General features: G+C 45.7%; 1 protein-coding gene across 1 annotated transcript in view; it reads left to right on the forward strand.

Annotated features, from left to right (window-relative positions):
• Window positions 1–957: 957 nt before the first annotated feature.
• The window catches only part of SFTPB (surfactant protein B), a 32,883-nt gene continuing 16,426 nt past the window's right edge, over window positions 958–17,414 (forward strand). Inside the window, exons 1-6 of the mRNA XM_068272384.1 lie at window positions 958–1,015; window positions 1,982–2,112; window positions 4,744–4,815; window positions 11,534–11,659; window positions 13,254–13,406; window positions 15,715–15,801. Coding sequence (XP_068128485.1) covers window positions 958–1,015; window positions 1,982–2,112; window positions 4,744–4,815; window positions 11,534–11,659; window positions 13,254–13,406; window positions 15,715–15,801 — 627 coding nt within the window. The remainder of the gene's footprint in view (window positions 1,016–1,981; window positions 2,113–4,743; window positions 4,816–11,533; window positions 11,660–13,253; window positions 13,407–15,714; window positions 15,802–17,414) is intronic.

The following is a 17,414-nucleotide window of genomic DNA, read 5'->3' on the forward strand; positions in this document are numbered from 1 at the left end:
CCTCCAGCCTGATCGCTCCCTCGTCGACCTCAGTCGCCACCTGGATCCTCTACAAATTGCCCCAGAAAGTACTCCGGTCCGGGGCATACTGCACTTGCGTGGCCTGGCCGTGCCTGCACCAACTGGCCCTGACTGGATGACTTACCGGGGCCAGTTGTGAATGAACCAGGGGGTCAAATGAGGATGACGAGGGAGCAATCAGGCTGGAAGAAGCTCCAGGTATGTATACATTTTTCCTTTGGCCCCAGCTTAGGTACACCTATCGCAAATCTTGCAGCATCACCACTAGAGGAAGACATAGAGAGGAGATGCTGAGGCTGAAGATTCCAACGTAGACAGGAGAGGTGAGAAGCACTTTTACAGCACTCCTCTTATGACTCTCCAAGTTACCGGGCGGGGCATGGGCGCACCATCAGTGCTGTGTGCCCTGAAGCTGGTGCGTCCCCAGCCTCTGCCTCAGCCTGGCCTTCAAGAACTTCCACCTCACATACCACCTAATCTATCCCACCACTTCACAAGTACCATTGTAGTGAGATGATCAATGTTATGCACATCACCTGTCAGTGTTTCTTATGTTATGTATGTGTATATACATCAACTGTGCCATTTAATGACTTGCTATAGAAATATAACATTAGGTTTCACATCTGCAAAACACTTGTATATGCTGTAATAGTTATGATTGAAAAATAAATACAATCAAGATCAAAACAAGCCTTTGCTTTCAAGTGTCCTTCAAAAAAGCACTTGTGATTGCTATGCAGCTATGATATGCTGAGAGCTGCATGGAGGCTGTGTATGACCGGCACAGCAGGGCGAGGCTCATATAACATCAGGGAGGGTTGTGACACAGTGGCTGAGAGTGGTAGGAGTGGTACAGTATTCTCCGAATGCCCCATTCGCTAGCCTGAATATATAGGGTCACCCAACACAGCGCACTGCTCATTAACTCTCAGCATGGAAGGGACACGCGTGAGCTTGATATGTCTCCTGGCTGTAACTGCAGGAATTGCTGGTGAGTGGCTTCCGTTGACTGTGATGGATTTGAGGGAAGTTATGCTAGACATACTTGAACAGATCTGTCATTAATTTTCTACAGAAGGTGAGAGCAGTCCAGCACCATAGAGCTCAGCGTGCAGCAAAACCACTTCTGCCCACTCACAGAATACAGAGTCATACATGGGCAGAGAAAGAAGTTTTATGCTGGTGGGTAAGAAACTTGACTTCCAGTCATGGGCTGATGTGCATGCGCAGTCCTGACCGCGTGCCTTCTTGATCTCGCTTCCATTGCTCAAACATTCTGTGCATGCGCAGTACAATTCTTTTGAGAACCAGGCATGGGCAGAATGCTCCCGGCAATGGGAGTGCAATCAAGGAGGCATGGGGACTTGTTAGCGCATGCACAGTAGCCTGCAACTAGAGTTCTAGTTGTGGATGTTTTGGAGGGGGCAGCGGGACAATGGAGGAGACCCTGAGGACACAGAGGGACTTAAAAGACAGCAGGGGCTGGAAGAAGCCCCGGGTAAGTAAAATCTACTCTTTTGGTTCAATTCAGGTGTGCTTTAACTTTTTATAACAAGAGGAGCACTTTCTCATGCTAACATCACTGCAATAGATTTAGAAGTGTCTGCCCAGAATTTTGAAAATAAACAGAACCATACAACAATGAGGTTTATTTATAAGTCTTTGTAAAAAAAAATTGCTAACGTTTTATTTATGGGCTGTTTAATAGGGATGGTCAATGATTTAAATAATTTCGAGTTGATGCAGCATCATGCAAATTTTGTATGCAAATCTATGCAGCTTGAAAATGAACCAATCAAATTCTGCTGAGCTTCAATTCGATTGGTCCATTTTCATACTTGCATAAATTTGCATACAAAATCTGCACAATCCTGCATCCATTTGAAATGATTTGCATCTCACTGACCATTCCTACTGCTTGCTGATTGAACTGTTGTACTGTGTTTGCTCCCTGCAGCTGTGTCGGGTAATGTGGTGATGAAGCAGGGATGTCAGCAGGGTCCGGAGTTCTGGTGCCAGGACATGTCTAGTGCCATTCTGTGTGGGGCTGTGGATCACTGCAAGCAGACCATGTGGAACGACGATCTGGTAAGGATGAGAGAGGCTCATGGAATCTAAAGAATGGTGGACAACTGGACATAATAAATAGCGATTTAATTTGTCATTCCTCTTCAAAATAAAATTTAGAACTAATTGGCTTCTATAGGCAATAACTCCATCTTCCATCACTGCGCCTGGAATTTTGAGAGATAAACCCTTTGTCAGATTCTTACTCTCGTAAGAATCTGATCGATTTTCAATTTTCCCAGTTGGATCAATCTGATCAATTTTCCTGATTTGTAAAATTTTCCCTTACTTCCTGTTTCTTGAACTATAGTCACCAAAGACCATAAGCAAACGCAGGGGGGATTACCGCTGCCCAGAATCCCCCCTCAGACTAGGGCCGATGCAGTGTCTGGGGACAAGCACAAGTTGAGACACCAGAATGTCTGCAGGTATCCTGCAGCTCACAGCACTGCCCCCTTTCTTACCCTGCTACGGTTGACTAGGGATGGAGCAGCAGCATGTGTACAGAGCATGGCGCAGCAGTGTGTGTACAGAGCATGTGGCAGCAGTGTGTGTACAGAGCATGGCGCAGCAGTGTGTGTACAGAGCATGGAGCAGCAGCATATGTACAGAGCATGGTGCAGCAACTTAACAGAGCCAGGTATGAGCACAGCCCTGTGCCCTGCTGTGTGAATGGTTCACTTTCTCCTTCATTAGCAATGTTGGCTGTACTCATTATTATCTGTATCCAAACTGCTCCTGATCGATCCTGTTGTTGGTCAGTCAGTTGGATGGGAAATTGCATTATGTGAACCCAGTATGATGTCCTATCATATGATTATACTGTATTGTGCGTGGCTGAGGGTGACCTTTCAGGAATCCCCCCGCCCTTGAAAATCCAGGGTTTGCCCCTGAAAGACAGTTGGCCGTATCACTTTTTCTCCTGAGTTTCCTTGTAGGTGATACTGTCAAACCTTGTCATAAAATGCCTTGTACATCACCAGCAAGCAAGAAAATACTCAGAATAATTTTAATAGTACTTATTCATCAACTTTTAGGTACTTTTTAAATTGTAAAATGTTTAAAAGTTATTTTAAAGAGAATATGAAAATGATCTCTTAGGAGATAACTCAGGAGAAAAAAGTTGATTGCATATGGACCAGTGTGAGGGAATCTCCATTAGTAACAAAGACAACAGTAAAAATCATGATAATGGTTATAACTACTTCCCCACGGTCGACTGTTTTTATTACTGCCAGAATAGACATTGAACAGTTTAACTTACCTGGGGCTTCTTCCAGCCCCCTGAAGTCCTCCTGGTCCCTTGCCTGCTCTGATCAGCCACTGAATCCCTTTGAATGCTGGCCGACTCAGCTAGTCGTGGGCCACTGTGCATGCGCAGCCCTGGTCATGCTCCTCCTTATTTGCACTCCCATCATTGGCAATCATTAGCAATTTTTACTTACTGTGCAAGTGCAAATCTAGTACAGCCATCTGACTTGTCTGTGCCCCTAACCCTAAGAGACTAATATACTATACATACACATACAATACGTCGCATTGCAGGGAGTATGTCATGTACCACTGACTTTAATGGTTGTTGTGGCAAGTTGTGGCAGGAAAGGGTAAGGCAGTGTAAGGTGAAAAGGGGCCCTTAACAGGCAATTTGTTATGAATGAAGAAGAGAAAAACACAAACGCTGGTTGGGCCTTGATCAGATGAATAACTACGTTCCTTTATTAACATACAATGAAATGATATAGCATGGTGAATAAATGGCGATTTGTTGGCAAGTAGCCCAGTGGTCATCCAAAAGAGCAAGCAATTCCTGATAGGCTGGCCCCCTTTCTATGGTGGTGTCACTTTTTCCAAGGCTGATGGCGTCCAGAACAGAATTAAGATGGAATTGGGCCCTAGGCAGGAGAGCAGTTTTTGCCCAGCACTGATGGTCACCTGGCTTTTATAGGAAGATTTGGTTAGCTAGCATCCAGGCCGTTGGTATTCACATGACTTATGATTAGAATAACATGCCAGTTCCTAATGTATAATTTATGTTATATATGATTCCTTTATTATACATCTGGCTCAAGATTAGTATTTCTAGTTTATGTCACAGTGATGATATTATTATTATTAATGATTGATATACAGCAGCACTATATCTTCTGTGGAGCAGTACAGAATAAGACAACAAACATGGGTACATACAATTACAGGCATTGGTACATAATACAGAAGTGGCAGACAATATGGTTGTTATGGTCACATATGTATGTATGTAAATGCAGGGCCGGGCCGAGGAATAGGCTGGAGAGGCTCCAGCCTCAGGGCGCAGTGTAGGAGGGGGCGCACAATTCATTCAGCTGTCATTCCTAATTGTGTATGAAGCAGAAAGAAATAAGAAAAGGGGATACATAGCAGTGACTGCAAGCCAGATAACTAGATATTAAGGTGTTAGGGAGGTTGTGGGCCCTGTGGCCCTCTTAGTCTAATAGCAATCAGTGTGCGACAGCTGGGGTGGGAGGGATGGAGGGGCGCACTTTGGTGTCTCAGCCTTGGGTGCTGGAGGAGCTTGTCCCTGCTCTGTGTAAATGCTATTGTGATATAGTCTTACGATGAGATATATTTAATAATTTCCCTCTCTCTCTCTCTCCCTCTGACTTGCATGAACAGGATATACAATGCATGCAGTGCAAGCAAATGGTTACATTACTAATAGCCATGGTGAAGTCATCTTCTCTCAAGGTAATGTACTCATAAGATTTATTTAGGCAAGGGCATCGGTGTATATTGTGCTGTTTTGTTTTTCCAAGGGATGCCACTGCCACCTTGTCAAAATATTGGGCAATAGAAACTAGGGATATGGTACTGTTAGCTCCAATACAATACAGAAAGACTAACGAATTTAAGGAGCTTAAGAATACCAGAGCCAAAATCAATATGATAAACGAGGTGAGCAGTGCAACCGCGGCCGGGTGCATGCTGCGCATGATGTCACGATGATGTCATGCGCAACGTCAGAAAAATACTAAATATATAAAAGTATACTTACTCTAAAAAACTTCCCATGTCTCTTGTATCATTGGACGTGGAGAAAGCATTTGGCGTTGTCGGCTAGCCCTATATGTTTAGTGTCCTCCCATATTATGGCATATTGTGTACATTTTTAATGGCCCTTAAATGTATCTATTTCATTCCTTTTTCTGACTTAAAATTGCCCGCTGCCAAACGAGAACCATATACACCTACCAACAATCTGTCCAACTATCTGCCAAACGTGTCTGTTATGCTGGGAATACACGGCTCGATTCTGAGCCCTTTAGATGGCTTGATAGATAATTTCCGACACATCCGATCTCCCGCCCTATCATTTCGTCGCTCGATTCCGCATTGAGGACAATGCAAAAAGATAAGAAAAACGAGTGGAAGATAAGAGAATCGGCTGCGGAATCGAGCGGTGAAACGATTGAGCAGGAGAATCGAGCGGCAAAATCAAGCCGTGTATGCTCAGCATAAAGCCTTATTCACACACCCAACAGCGGTCTTTTATGCAGACGAGAATCTACTGGGCTGGTCGGGGACATTCAATGTCATTAGCTCAGTCTTGTCTAGATTCAAATTTAGAACAACATCCAACTCTTGGAGTTGTTTAGGGATAGAGGTGTGTGGGCTAAGGGCTCATACACATGACATCTACCAACAATCTGTCCAACTCTCTGCCAAACTTGTCTGTTAAAGGAAACATCCAAGCTGTAAAAAAAAAAAACTCCACTTACCTGGGGCTTCCTCCAGCTCCTGCCAGTCGCTCTGTGCCCTCGCCGCAGCTCCTCTCACTCCCGGTGTCCTGCGCTGAAGAAGCTGACCTGGCGAGGCTTCATGTGCGCTCTACGGAGCGGGTCACATGGTGTATGCGGCGTCATCGGGTCTCTACTGCGCCTGCACAGAAGAAGGTCGGCTTCTTCAGCGCAGGACATCGGGAGTGAGAGGAGCTGCGGCGAGGGCACAGTACAACTGGCAGGGGCTGGAGGAAGCACCAGGTAAGTGGAGTTTTTTTTTTTTTACAGCTTGGATGTTTCCTTTAATGGTGGGCATACACGGTGCGATCCGGTGGCTCGATTAGCCGCCGCATCGACTCCCGCCGCATCCCCGCGCGTCCGCTCGTGCGCCCAAATCGATTACCGCTCGTCCCCGCCGGCGCCGCTTATCTTCCGCTCGATTCCCTGCCATTGTCCGCGGGCGGGAATCGAGCGGGGAATCGAGCCATTCGTGATCAGACCTGTCGGATATTATCAATCGAGCCCATCAGCGGCTCGATTGATAAGAAAGAAACGCACCGTGTATGCCCACCATTACAGACAAGTTTGGCAGATAGTTGGACAGATTGTTGGTAGATGTGTATGTTTGTTTTTTTTACAGCTTGGAACTTCCCTTATGAACCTTTAGGGTTAATAGGGGACATACAAGGCTGCCTCTTATCACCAGGCCTGTTTGCTCTACTAATTGAGACTCTCGCTAATTGCGTCAGGTTTGCTAAAGATACACTAGGAATACAAATTGGGTCCTCCACCCATAAGTGTTTTCTGTTTGCCGATGACATCATCCTCACCCTTTTAGCCCACACACCTCTAGCCCTAAACTACTCCAAGAGTTGGATGTTTTTCAGGATCTCTGGTCTAAATTTGAATCTAGACAAGACTGAGCTAATGACATTGAATGTCCCCAACCAGCCCAGTAGATTCTTGGCGGACTCCCTTGGTGTTCAACTTCAGCCAAAATATATTAATTATCTAGGAATTAAACTTTCTAAGGAATCCAAATGAACTCTACTCGAAATATTATCCACCTTTGTTCAAAAATGTAATACTGAACTTATCTTGGGCTTCCTCAACCCGTGAGGTCCCTCGGTGTCTTCTAGGTCCCCTCCTTTCTCCTGTTAGAGGCTCCGTTAGCTGCGTGATGCGGCCGGGAGTTGTGTGCAATTGCACATGCGTGGCCCGTCCACACGTCTATATCGATCAGGCACCCATTACTGTGAGTGTTCTGCTCATGCGCAGTTCATTCTTTTGAGAAGCGTTGCGCAAGGAGCCGACAGCTGAAGAATAGAGGGGATCCAGAGGACGCAGAGGGATCTCATGGCCTACAGGGGTCTGGAGGAAGCCCCAGGTAAGCTCTGTATTGCATTTTTTAGGTCTGTTCAGGGTATGCATTCTGGATGCATGATCTATGAGCAGCCAGAAGAGGGAGCAGTGGCTGAGATGTTTCACAAGACTCCACCTTGAGAAAGCTCCAGGAGGTGGGACAAAACACATCGGTGGGCATGTCCTTTACCTTGGCATGTACTCCATGATAACTACCCACTACAGAGGCCTCACTTGTGAGCGGCAAGCCACAGATAGTCGAACACAGCGACTGCACAGCGGACATCACAACCTACATGGAAGATAGTACCTCAAACTCCCCCAGTGCACTGGCTACAGTAGCAAGTTAGTGATTTAGGGCCAGCTAGCTTCCACCACTGTGTGGGGTGTCATTGGTGGTGGATCAAAGGGTGTTTAAGTGCAGTGGCACAGACTGTTTCAAAGTGTTTCGAAGGCCACAGCTGGGTGATGGTCATGTGCAATTACTGCAGCTTGTCCCCTACTCGATTGGACAAGTGAGCGCTCACTGCCAAGCCAATCTTTTTAACATTTGTGTGTGTGAATTTCTCAAATGCAAATTTTGATACGAATACTGTTTGCCAAGGCTGTAGCCTAGCCACCCTGGCATTCTATTTCCCCAGGATTTCCGTGCAAAAAGTGGTTCAATTAATTTCCAAAAATTTTCAACCAATTTTTTTTTTTGCAAATCAATTTTTTTTATATTGAATGCAATACAGGTTATTGTATTAAATTCAATAAAAAATAATTAATAATTGAATTCAAATTAAAAAAAAGTGTTTGCTGCGAGATGTTGATGACGCTGTGTGACCCTGGTGCCATCAACGCCGATCGACGGGGGACATGTGACAGCCGAGGGAGAAGCAAAATCCGCCAAGGGACATGGAAGAAGGCACTGGGGAAGCTATCAGAGGTACGCAACGAGGGATCAGCACGCCAATGGTGAGTATAAGACCCAGATGTATAGGTAGCCAGATGTGCAGCCAGGTATAGTTAGCCAGATGTGCAGCCAGGTATAGTTAGTCGGAAGTATTAGCCAGGAATAGGTAGCCAGATGTGCAGCCAGGTATAGTTAGTCAGAAGTATTAGCCAGGAATAGGTAGCCAGATGTTTTGCTAGGTATATAGTTAGCCAGATGTTTGCCAGGTGTATAGGAGACAGATGTGCAGCCAGGTCTAGGGAGTCAGATGTATAGGGAGACAGGTGTGCGGGTGCCTTTGCCCCCCCATTGCCCCCGATTCCACCCCATTGCCCCCGATCCCCCCTGACAGTGGCCGGGTGTCCCTTCTGTGGGGGGTGTCCCCTTCTGGGCTGGCTGGTAGTGGCCGGCGGGGATCCCCTCTGTGCGGGGGGGGGGGGAGGTGAGTGTCCCCTTCTATGCGGTACTGTGGGTGGCCTCTCCCTCCTCTTCCCCCCCATCCCTCCTGATCCCCGCCGGCCACTACCAGCCAGCACAGAAGGGGACACCCCCCGCACAGAGGGGATCCCCGCACCAGCCACCCGCCGGCACAGAAGGGGAATCCCTGCACAGCCCCGCACATTCTCTGCCCCGCCGGCTGCACAGGGATTCCCAGGGTGGCTGGATGCTAGTTCAGTATGCTGAGGGTAGCACAGATCCCTACCCACAGCGTGCTGACAGGCATCCAGCCAACCTGGGGAATCCCTCTGATGAGGGAAAAGTGCAGCCGGCGGGGAAGAGAAGCAAGAAATCTCCCTGGCGGTATTGACGAGCTCAGCTCGTCATTACCACTTTCAGCAAGTTTTTCCTGGACGAGCTGAGCTCGTCAATACCGCCAGGGTGGTAAATGTGTTGATATTTAAACGAGACCCCCACAGAAGTGCAGTAAAGCAGTATGTAGCAAGCACCCAAGAAGGGAAAAAGGCGATGTGCTGGAACTTGCAGTGCCTCTGCACACTCAGACACTTCCACCGTTGCTCCAATCAGTCAAGTCCGCACCATCCAGTAATACTTTAGCTCTTTTATTGATAAAGAATCAGCATAACAAGCATCTTCAGCGACAGCAGCGCTGTTTCGGTCCTCAGACAGCGCTGCTGTCACTGAAGATGCTTGTTATGCTGATTCTTTATCAATAAAAGAGCTAAAGTATTACTGGATGGTGCGGACTTGACTGATTGGAACCCCCACAGAAGTGTACATTTTTTGTATCTCTCCTTAATTGCATAGTTTCTAGTAACAGACCGGTTACTTTCATTTTACTATTTTCCCACACTTTTATCTTAAAGGACTCACAAGGTGGGTTAAACCCCTCCCCCCGCCCCCCAATTTTTACTTACTTGGAGCTTCTTCCAGCCCCTATAAGTCACGATGTCTGTCCCTCGCCGCTGGTCCGGTCTTCTTCCTTCTCCTGCCAGAAGCATCTGAAGATCAGCGACCCCGGATAGGTCGGAATCGCCTGCACAGGTGCACTATGCTCCAGACAGCATGACCCAAGCCCATGCATGCATAGAACATGCCGACCCATTGGGGGTGGGCGATCTTCAGAGGCTGCCAGCAGGAGATTAGAGAAGACCGGAGCTGCGACGAGGGACAAACATGACTTGTAGGGGCTGGAAGATGCCCAGGTACATAAAAATAGTTTTTACTCACCTCATGTGTCCTATAAATATAAGTCATACAGAAATTCACCTTATAAAGCCATGATTCCCACACTGTCTGGGTGGGAAATGCAGAACGTTTTTTCACAGGCTATTTTCACACCGTTATATGATCAATTATTCAGTATTTCAACAATGTTATTATGTCGTCTTCCAAAAGACAAATCCTAAAGCAAAGATCATATTAAATAAAAAAGAATAATGCAGTATATCTGACAGTACAATAAAGATGATCAGTTACATGTCAGAGCAATCAGTATATAGAGAGATATAGGCAGTGAAGTAATATGTATATACAGTTTACTTGTTGAGATCCCTCCTCAGCCAACCTGTATGTTCTTTAATTTGATGGATGCCTCTGTAGACCGGCAGAGGATTCACTTTGACCTCAGCAGCTTGAGTACATCTGGATTTGTCTTTGGATCTAGATAAGCAGAATATTGGTAACGCCAATACTGATACCTGGCTATTTGTGTGCAACATTGCTTTCATTGGTGTTTCCATGCATCCTGATTGTCTAAACTTAATTGATCAATCAACCAACACTATATCCCTTTCCTGACACCAAACCCTCACAGGTGTTAATCTCTGCCTTAAACTAACCCTACCCAAAACCTTACATGTTCATCCCTCCATGATGCCTAGCCTCATTTTTCCTCCTAACATTAATCCCTTCCTGATGCCTAACCTTAAAGAGAACCCGAGGTGGGTTTGAAGAATATAATCTGCATACAGAGGCTGGATCTGCCTATACAGCCCAGCCTCTGTTGCTATCCCAAACCCCCCTAAGGCCCCCCTGCACTGTGCAATCCCTCATAAATCACAGCCACGCTGCTGACAAACAGCTTGTCAGAGCTGGCTGTGTTTATCTCTATAGTGTCATTCTGCTGCTCTCCCCGCCTCCTGCAGAACTCCAGTCCCCGCCTGCATCCCTTCCCTCCCTGCTGATTGGAGGAAAGGGACGGGGGCAGGGACCGGAGCTATGCAGGAGACGGGGGAGCAGCTGAGACTGACACTACAGATGTAAACTCAGCCTCACAGCATGGCTGTGATTTATGAGGGATTGCAGAGTGCAGGGGGACCTTAGTGGGGTTTGGGATAGCAACAAAGGCTGGGCTGTATAGGCAGATCCAGCCTCTGTATGCAGATAACATTCTTTAAACCCACCTCGGGTTCTCTTTAAGTTTCTAATAGTAAAGTCTAATACCAAGAAACCATCCAGCACCCCCCCCCCCCCAGCCCACCCCCCACTCTACCCCCTCACCACAACTCTTCTGAAAGATCCATAACACGAATACTCATTTCTCATCATACACTTTGGGGTTTGCTTTGGTTTCAGCACCAGCAGACAAAACTCTCATTGAGTGCAGTATCCAAGCACTGCATCCCACTCAGTTGGTGTTGCCAAGCACTGAATCAATGTTCTGGATCTCAGTAAATTTGGGTGAATAGCACAAACTCTTTTCAGAAATGTGTGGTGAATCCATCTGCTTCAGCCTGGAGAACTGCTTGATAGACTTGGCATTCAGTATTCACTGATAGTATTCTCAAATTCTGTATATTTTATTCATACTGTATAAAGGTGGAGTTCACTATATTTTCCATAGCAGTAGACCGTTCTACCTTAATCACAGATATATGACAGAGGAGGGTCAGGATCAGACATTTAACACGAGTCTCATTACTTTCAGAGCTCTGTCAAGAAATTAATGCACAAGACTTGCAACCTCGTACCTTTCACTTCAAAAAGAAAGAATTGTATAGACTTGATGGATCAGTATTTAGATGTAGTCATTGGAGTCCTGGGAGACAAGATTGTAAGTACTTCATTATTCTGCTACAGATTTACAATAGTGATTGTAAGCTAAAATTGCACTTGTACTTCTTTTCACACCTAAATAGCTCAAAGGACCACTGTCACGAAAATCTTAAAATTTAAAATGTATGTAAACACATATAATTGTGTATGTTTCTTCCAGAGTAAAATGAGCCATAAATCACTTTTCTCCTATGTTGCTGTCAGGGCTGGGCCGAGGCATAGGCTGGAGAGGCTCCAGCCTCAGGGCGCAGTGTAGGAGGGGGCGCAGAATTCATTCAGCTGTCATTCCTAATTGTGTATGAAGCAGAAAGAAATAAGAAAAGGGGATACATGGCAGTGACTGCAAGCCAGATAACTAGATATTAAGGTGTTGGGGAGGTTGTGGGCCCTGTGGCGCCTCTTAGTCTAATAGCAATCAGTGTGTGATGGCTGGGGTGGCAGGGATGGAGGGGCGTACTTTGGTGTCTCAGCCTTGGGTGCTGGAGGACCTTGTCCCGGCTCTGGTTGCTGTCACTTACAGTAGATAGTAGAAATCTGACATTGCCGACTTTTGGGTTTTTGGTTAGTCCATCTCTCTATAGGGGATTCTCAGCATGGCCTTTATTCTTTATAAAGACACTCCCTGACAAAGATTTATATAAAGATGCTGGCCAGCCTCCCTGCTCACCGTACACTTTTTTGGAAGTTGGACAGAGTAACAGCCATTCACTAAGTGATTTTGCAAATAAAGAAAACCCTGAGAACCCCCCATGAGGAGATGGGCTACTCCGAAACCTCTCCGTCCTGTCAGAGTTTAACTACCTACTGTAAGTGACAGTAACATAGGAGAAAAGTAAATTATGGCTCATTTTACTCTGTACTTCTTATCTGTATATGTTTACTGTACATATATTTTAAATTTTAAGATTTTCGCGACACTGGCAATTTAAAAAGCAAATTCAGTCTATGGGCTTGATTCACAAAGCGGTGCAAAGTGTTTGCCCGCTGGTGAAAAGCCCTTCATCACGTTTAGATAAAAAGTAACTCGCGCAAAATTCCCGCGCGAAAAAATGTACGCGTGCAATTGCGCAGCGCCCATTAAGCCCTATGGGCGCTGCGCGCGCAATTGCACGATCGCGCGTGCAAAAACTTTGCGCGCGGGACTTTGCGCGCGATCAGCAGCACAAAGCGGTGATAACTCAGCTAGTGCAAAGGTTATCACGCCTAAAATCTTTTAGGCGTGATAACTGGGTTATCACCGCTTTGTGAATCAGGCCCTAAATGTCACATTCTATTTCTAATGTCACAAATTCAGGTCATAGATTCTACTGCTACACTTTAGTAGTGCAGGTAAATGTGGCCATCAGGTGACTTGGAGGCGGGCGATCAACCATCACATTTGATTATTATAATTGGATTGGATGAAAATCAGTGCTGACAAGAGCATGCCCGATGGGCAATGTGACCAATTTCTCTGGCATAAATTAAACACTCCATGTTTGAGGTGTGTTTTGTTCAGTTTTTGTCCCAAGACACCATAGAGCAAACATAATGACTCTTTATGCATCAATTATGGATCAACCTTTCAACTAAAACTATGTTTTACCCTCCAGACTCCTAATTCAGTCTGCGTTAAACTGAAGCAATGTAGTAAAGACCAATCAGACGACTGGACTCCAGATCTGTTGAGTGATCCCGTCCTTTTGGAAAACATCATGTCCATTGTGCTTGCCAATGTACAGACTGTGCATGAAACAGTGACGCAGGTAAAAGACAATATTATTTCCAATGTTAATGTATACTTTACGACTTAAAGGGAACCTAAACTGAGAAGGATATGGAATTTTTCTTTTACAATAATACCAGTTGCCTGGCTCTCCTGCTGATCCTGTGTCTTCAGTACTTTTAGCCACAGCCCCTCAACAAGTATGCAGATCAGGTGTTCTGACTGAAGTCAGACTGGATTAGCTGCATGCTGGTTTCAGGTGTGTGATTCAGCTAATGCTGCAGCTAAAGAGATCAGGCAACTGGTATTGTTTAAAAGGAAAAATCCACATCCCTCTCAGTTTAGGTTCCCTTTAATGCTAAATGTTATGCTGGGAATACACAATGAGGTTTTTTTTGGCAGATTTACTTTCCAATCGTTTTATCAATCGATTTTCAGATCGCATTTCTGATCGATTTCCATTCACTTCTATGAAAAATTTGATCAGAGAAAAACATCGAAATCAGGTCAGACCTGTCGGAAATTATCTATTGAGTCATCTATCTGCCAAAAAAAACTCATTGTGTATTCCCAACATTAGTATCATAGCGTTTGCTGTATTTATAAAGTCACAAATGTTACATATCATCCTGAACTATGGCTTCAACTTTTTATTCTGTGTTTGTAGTTTAATTGGATGAAACTCTGTGGTTGTTCTCTAAAGGAGCCCATACAGCTACCGATTTTGCGGCCCGACCCATCATCTAATTTGATAATTTTATTGAATCAGATGAAAATTGTGCGACAACAAGCATGATTTGACCGATTTTGGGCCAAAATTAAGTTAAATGTGTTGATTGGACATGCTGGAAAGCTCTCGATCGAAAGTGCTTGATTGTGTGCGGCAGTAATGGAATTTAATATCGTGATCAACCCGATATCACTATGACCGAGACAGATCCCCCCCACTGTCCCCCCCAACTGTAAAATGTCCCCACCAGGGCCAGGCCGAGGCAGAGGCGAGAGAGGCTCCAGCCTCAGGGCGCAGTGCACAACTCACTCAGCCATCATTCCCCTATTGTGTTTGAAGCAGGGAGAAATAAAAAAGGGGATATTTGGCAGTGACTGTAAGCCAGATAACTAGAGATTAAGGTGTGTGACGCGGGGGTGGGAGGGATGGAGGGGCGCACTTTGGTGTCTCAGCCTTGCTGGAGGACCTTGTCCCGACTCTGGTCCCCACTACCCAGTGTCCGTGCAGCCCCCCTGTGGTACACGCACCACATGGTGGCACTTGGGGCTGACAGCGAAGGAGCAACAGGTGAGATTTTACACTGCACAGGCACCAGGTGGGGGACATTTTATTTGGGGAAAACAGTGGCTGGGAATCTGTCTCATTCATCGCAGTATTGGGGGCACGGGGGAGGGGGAGGGGGAGGGAGTAGGAGACACATTTATGGCATTCCCAGAATCCCAGCACACTTAGTTACAAGGGTAGAGAAACTGCATTGGGGATTTACTGAACGGGCTGTGCTTTGATGCTTCCAAAAAAATTTGATCAGCTATTAGAGGTATGATTCAGGTAAATATTTTTTTTTTTTTTTTTTTTGCTTTTTAAGAGAATTTTTATTAAGTTATTTAAAAAAGAAAAACCAACTAGGACGACGAGGGACCAATGCGCCTGTATGGGGCTCGAGGAAGCCCCAGGTATGTATATATATATATATATATATATATATATATATATATATATATATATTTTAGACCTCAGGTTTACATTCTTTTTTTTACACTTTAAGGTATATACTATAAACATATCTAAGCTTTAGATAGCTGAAGAAACTATATGTGATCTTTTTGGCTGCCAGTTTAATGTCTGTATAGGCATCCCCGTCGTCTGGGCCAAACTTAATGTCCAGCCAACTTGTTTGCGTCCAGTAGGGATATGGTCATTGATGGTCCTCAAAGACCACCTTGGACCTCAGTCATGCGCTATGCCTAGGTTAGGTAGCAGTTGCCGGTGCTCTTTTCCTGCAGGTACACCACTCCTGCAACACCGGTAAAAAGTAGAAAAAAGCACTCCACAGACTTAAAAATTGCGTTTACAGTTTATTGCGTTTACAGTTTATCTGACACACTGCATGTTATGGGTGCACTGACCCTTCCTCAGGAGTGGTCATTGATGCTTTCCTGCTCCTCATCTGTCTAGGAGTCTAGGGCAATACATGCTGCTCATCCAAACATGCCTGAACTGTCACTGGGTGCAAGCAGAGTGTTAGATAAAGGAATGAATTGATATGATTGTCAGAACTGTGTGTTTGTATCTTAATCTTCTCATGCAAGATATCTGATTTATTTTCACTAAATTGCAGAATATGAAGGAAGACTTGCCAATCCCAAAACCTATGTGCTATTTGTGTAAATCATTTATCTCAAAGTTCGAAAAAGCTGTTCCAAAGGTAAGTTTTCCACTGACAATTATTTTCTCACGACTCCAAATGCTGATACTGCAGTAGTATTAGTATTCAAACAACAGCAGTGCCATAACAATCTTTCTGCTACCACATTAGCAGTGGCAGACAAAGCCAGCAGTGGGCCCCTGTGCAGAATAAACAAATAGGGGCTCCATGCGATTGGCCATGGGCATAACAGATCATGGGTGGATCCAAATAATGACAATAACATAAAAGTACATGGACCTAGGTTCTATTCTTTAGATATTGCATTACTGTAGCACACATTTTATAATTACTTGTACATGACTAGGCCACAATCAATATCTTTATCTGTCTTTATCTTATTATATTTTTAAACAGTGCTAATATCTTCTGTAGCACTTTAAAGAGTACATAGTCATGTCACTGACTGTCCTCAAAGGAGATCACAATCTATTCTAATCCCTACTACAGTCATAGGGCCTGATTCACAAAGCGGAGCAAACTGTTTAGCACGGGTGTGCTAAACAGTTAGCACGTGAAGTGCATTTTGTGGACTGTTGCGCGCGCAAAGTGCCGCGATTCGCGCGATCGCGGACTTTTGTGTGCGCAATTTGACAAATTGCGCGCACAAAAGTCCGCGATCACGCGAATCGCGGCACTTTGTGCGCGCAAAAGTCCGCGAAATGCACTTCACGTGCTAACTGTTTAGCACACCCGTGCTAAACAGTTTGCACCGCTTTGTGAATCAGGCCCATAGTCTAATGTCCTATAATATTATTATTATTATTATGTATGTATGTATGTATGTAGCACTTACCTATTCTGCAACACTTTACAGGATACACGGTCATGTCACTGATTGACCTCATGGGAGCTCACTATCTAATATCTGCCAAAGTTGTAATGTCCTACCACGTTACAATTATGAATATATAAAGCACTCACATGTTCTCCAGTGCTTTACAGAGTACATAGTCATGTCACTGACATAGTCCTACACTAATGTCCATATGGGAAAAATGGCACAAGGAGGAAAAGATGGCTACATTGAGGGGAGTGACACAGGGAGGGAGAGACAGCCACATGGGGAGTGGAGGATAGAGACACAAAGAGGGAGAGACAGTCACATAGGGATACTGAGAGAGGAAGAGACTGACAGCCATAGGAGGCGGAAGGGGGGCAGTTAGTGAGAGAGGGAAAGACAGCCACATGGTGGATAGTGACATAGGGTGAGCAGGGCCAGCCCTAGACTTTTTGCCGCCTGAGGCAAATTTTGAAAAAATACAGTGGGCGGCGTTTCAGGAAGTGACGTCAGTGGAGCGCACGCTGGAACGAGGAAGAGGTGAGTGATCCCCCGCCCGTGCCTCTTACTGTCTGTCGGCTGCTTACTCTACATTTAAAGCTGGAGGGGAGCGCAGATCGGGGGACCCAGGCGAGGGAGGGGGGGTCCGACCCCCCTCCCCACTGCTAGGCCCAATACCCCCGTCCTGCCCGCTACCCCTCCAGCTCAGCGGCCGCCCCCCCCGCACCCACGGACGGGCGGATGCCGCCCCTAGAACTTTGCCGCCTGGGGCAAAAGTTTCACCCCGCCTCATGAGCGGGCCGGCCCTGAGGGTGAGCGTGATACAAGGAGG

This window comes from Hyperolius riggenbachi, chromosome 3, assembly GCF_040937935.1.
Source record: "Hyperolius riggenbachi isolate aHypRig1 chromosome 3, aHypRig1.pri, whole genome shotgun sequence".
NCBI classification, from domain to species: Eukaryota; Metazoa; Chordata; class Amphibia; order Anura; family Hyperoliidae; genus Hyperolius; species Hyperolius riggenbachi.